General features: G+C 37.4%; 1 protein-coding gene across 1 annotated transcript in view; it reads right to left on the bottom strand.

The window, feature by feature from the left end:
* Nucleotides 1-3,832, bottom strand: part of SPATA5L1 (spermatogenesis associated 5-like 1) — a 19,151-nt gene that overhangs the window by 12,099 nt on the left and 3,220 nt on the right. The window contains exon 3 of the mRNA XM_011928651.1: nt 3,583-3,768. Within this exon, the coding sequence (XP_011784041.1) occupies nt 3,583-3,768 (186 nt within the window). The remainder of the gene's footprint in view (nt 1-3,582; nt 3,769-3,832) is intronic.

Raw genomic sequence — 3,832 nt, 5'->3', positions numbered from 1 at the left:
GCCATTCTCCTGCCTCAGCCTCCCAAGTAGCTGGGACTACAGGCGCCCGCCACCTTGGCTAGTTTTTTGTATTTTTTAGTAGAGACGGGGTTTCACCGTATTAGCCAGGATGGTCTTGATCTCCTGACCTCGTGATCCGCCGGTTTTGGCCTCCCAAAGTGCTGGGATTACAGGCTTGAGCCACCACGCCCGGCCTGGGAGTTTATTCTTTTATGAGACAGGGTCTTGCTCTGCTGCCCAGGCTGGAGTACAGTGGCACTGAGGCAACAGCTCACTGAGCCTCGAACACCTGAGTTCAAGTGATCGTCCTGTCTCAGCCTCCTGAGCAGCAGAGACTACAGGAATAGGCCACTGTGCCCAGCCTGAAAGTTTGATGAGGAGCAGGATATCTCCAAGTGTCTCCCCATAGATTTCTCATTAGTGGCAAAGGGAACAAACAGCAATTACATAGTGGAGAAACTGCACACCACCTGAACTAGTTGATAAAAATTAGCATCACCAATGAGGAACCAATGAACACCCTGTGCCTCTACATGTGAGGCTCTAAGGACACAATACTACACATAACCATACTGTGGTGACATACAGGAACATTGCTGTTCTTAGGAAATAGACATTAAAATGTTAAGGGATAAAATGTTATGATATATGCAACCCATTCTCTCAAATGGTCCAAAATAAATAAATACTATGTGCATATAAATACATATATACAGAGATGAGAGAGAGAAAGAGAAGAGGAGGAGAGAGCACAAGAAAGAGAGCAAAAGAGAATGATAAAGCTTATTTGGCAAAATGTTAAAAATTGGAGAATTTGGATAAAGGGTTTAGTGGAAGTTCTTTGTAACTATCTTGCAACTTTCCTATATGTTTTAAATTATTTCAAAATAAAGACAATAATTTTAAAAGAAATCAAGGTTGAAGATTTTTCGTGTTTATTGACATTCCTTTTATTGTCAACTACCTGTTCATATCCTATTACCCATTTTCTCTTGGACTGTTGGTCTATTCTCGCTGATTTGTAGAAGTTCTTTCCAAATCACAGAAATTGGACTGAAGGTATTTTTCCTAGTCTGACTTTATAGTATTGTTTTGCCACCCCCAAATGGTCAAATCAGCAAATAATTTCCTTTAGGGTTTATGTTATGCCTAGGAAAGTCGTCTTCACTCTCAGGTTATATTTAGGAGACTCTTTACACTCTCCTTGATCATTCTAGTGAAACACATTTTTGTTAGTTAAAAGGTCCTCAAAATTTTATTTAAAATGTCTGTACTGTATTTATTAAAGTATTTGCCCTCTCATATCTAATTCTAAACATCTAGTTGTCCACAAATTCCCATCTTCAAAAACAGTCTTATTTGTTAACTGATGTGAAGTGAATCTGTATGTACAGAGCTATTCCATATAGTATTCTCCCAAAAGTGGTAACAATTGTCATCTCTGGAAAGTGACATTTCAGGTAGGCAGTTCTTTAGGATTTTCTATCTTCATTTCTCATGAATAACACTATCACATACTTTAAAAAATAGCCTTTTTAACTGGCTGACAGTTTCAGATGTTAGGTGTCTGATGTCCAAATACTAACTAATCTTTAGGTAACACCAACTAGTATTTGAAAATCTCATTTATAGTTCCAGATCATGTGTGCACACATTATTTTACTTGATTCTTTGGGCATATACATTCTTTCTCCTCTGTGTATGTTAAACTACATTTCTAATCCTTTAATAGGAATACTTCACAAAAAGTTTAACAAACTGTAAGGTATCCCTTATCTGCCCTGGCATAGGTAGAGGTAGTGGAAGCCCCTCAGCTGTGGGGGAAAGAATAAAAGATGGAGCCAGTACCTTCCCAGTTGTCTCTGTCCCTTCATCCTTTTTGCCTTTCTTCCTTCCACTTCCCCTTGGTTGTTTCTGAACTCAGCCATCAACTGTGGTAACTACACCTGAGCAGGCCCCTCCTGAAGTAGCAGTGGACTCCACCCTGGGATGACAGCAGCTGACTGGGCCACCTAAGTCAGAGGTGCTTACGGTCAAACCTGGAACTTCAAAGCAGAGGAAATCCTAAATGTCTCCCTTCCCATCTCCTGCTTACTCTTACTGTCTCCCTCAAAAGACATGTATTCTCACACCTTTACACACAGAACTTTAAAACTTCAAGCAGTTTTGGTCTAAACCTACAAGATGAAGACTTAAAAGATCACTAGAAGATCACATAACTCCTCCCCACCTTCGGTGTAACTGTAGAAATAAAGGAAAGGAAGTGAGGCAAGGTATAAATTATTTAGGTAAAAAGGCTTTTCAAAATTTAGGATAACAAATCATCCTTTCACATTTTAAGATGAAAAGACAATTTTGATGTTACAAATGAGACTGAAAACTCTTGTTTCAGAATCCTTAGCCTGCTGAAATCAGTTTTTTTCCTGAACGGGTTTAAGGATTCAGGACTATTTATTATATACAAAATACTGGATTTTCCAACCAACAATGTTGAAAAGTATTATATTTAATCTAATATCTTCAATATTATTAGGAAAGGTAGTCATGAATTACAGACCTACAGGTCAAGGACAAATTTTAATACAATTCCAAGTGCCCAATCTTCTCCTAGGTTAGAAAAGTTTATGTCTCCCACTAGATAACTTATTAACACTAAGGGAAAAACGGTATCTTGACAATGGAGAAATCTCACAGACACCACCTTATCCAAGAAATCAAAGTTAACTTCACCAGTGATAGAACAGAAACGTATCATGTGCTGCCTAATAGATGCAAAGAGAAAGACACAGGATCATTTCTATTATATTCCTGCCCAAAATGCAAAAACTGAATTGAATCATGAAGAAACATTAGTCAAACTCAAACTGAGGAATATTCTACAGAATAACTGACTCTTAAAAAGTTATGGTCATAGAAGAAAGCCTGAAGTATGATTCTAGATTAAGGCCTATTTAAGTACAAGTATTGTGTCTGTGTTAATTTTCTCAGCTTGATCATTTGTTTGACTTTGTACAAAGTCCTTGTTTTTCAGAAAGATACACTTATGTTTTCAAGGGTAAAGGGGTATCATGGATGTAGCATATTCTCAAATATTTCATTATATATATGTATATATAAAAGAAAATACACATGAAGAGAGAAGAAAATACACAAGAGAGAATGATAAAGCAAATGTGGCAAATGTTACATTTGGAGAATCTGGGAGAAGGGTATATGGAAATTCTTTGTACTGTTTTTGTAACTTCTAAGTCTGAATTTGCCTCAAAATAAAAAAATTCAAATAAAAAAAACTCTTTGATTCTTCTGGGGATACATTATTTCTTGGCTGCTCTGGGCTTCAGCACGAGGGAGTTACTGTAAGAGTAGAGAACACATTTACTCAGCAGACCCAGAGGACTCAGCCCTTTATCCCCACCCTCAATCATATACTATTTATATAGAGTTGAGATGTAAAATGTATAAGCAACAGCTGTGGAAGCTATCAAATGTTCTAAGGAAATGTACTCACCATTTTTTTAACCCCCAAATTAATCTGTTACAATAACAGATTAACACAGATGGTCATAAATTAAAGCTTCTTACCTTCTCACTATGAAGGAGAGCATGCATGGCAGCCTCCCTACACAGTGCTGTCAGGTCGGCACCAACATAGCCAACTGCCATTTCTGCAAGAAGGCCCAAATCAACATGACTGGAAATGGGCATCTTTGAGGTAATCGCTTGCAGAATTTCCTTTCTTTGTTTAAGTGTGGGAGTCCCAATGACCACCTATATGCAAAGCAAAACAACAAAAAAAGAAGTTTATAGTTTAAAATATATATATATATATATA

Source organism: Colobus angolensis, unplaced genomic scaffold, assembly GCF_000951035.1.
Source record: "Colobus angolensis palliatus isolate OR3802 unplaced genomic scaffold, Cang.pa_1.0 Scaffold78, whole genome shotgun sequence".
Classification (NCBI taxonomy): Eukaryota; Metazoa; Chordata; class Mammalia; order Primates; family Cercopithecidae; genus Colobus; species Colobus angolensis.
The sequence above is the reverse complement of the archived record's forward strand: the minus strand, read 5'-3'. Positions and strand labels throughout refer to the sequence as shown.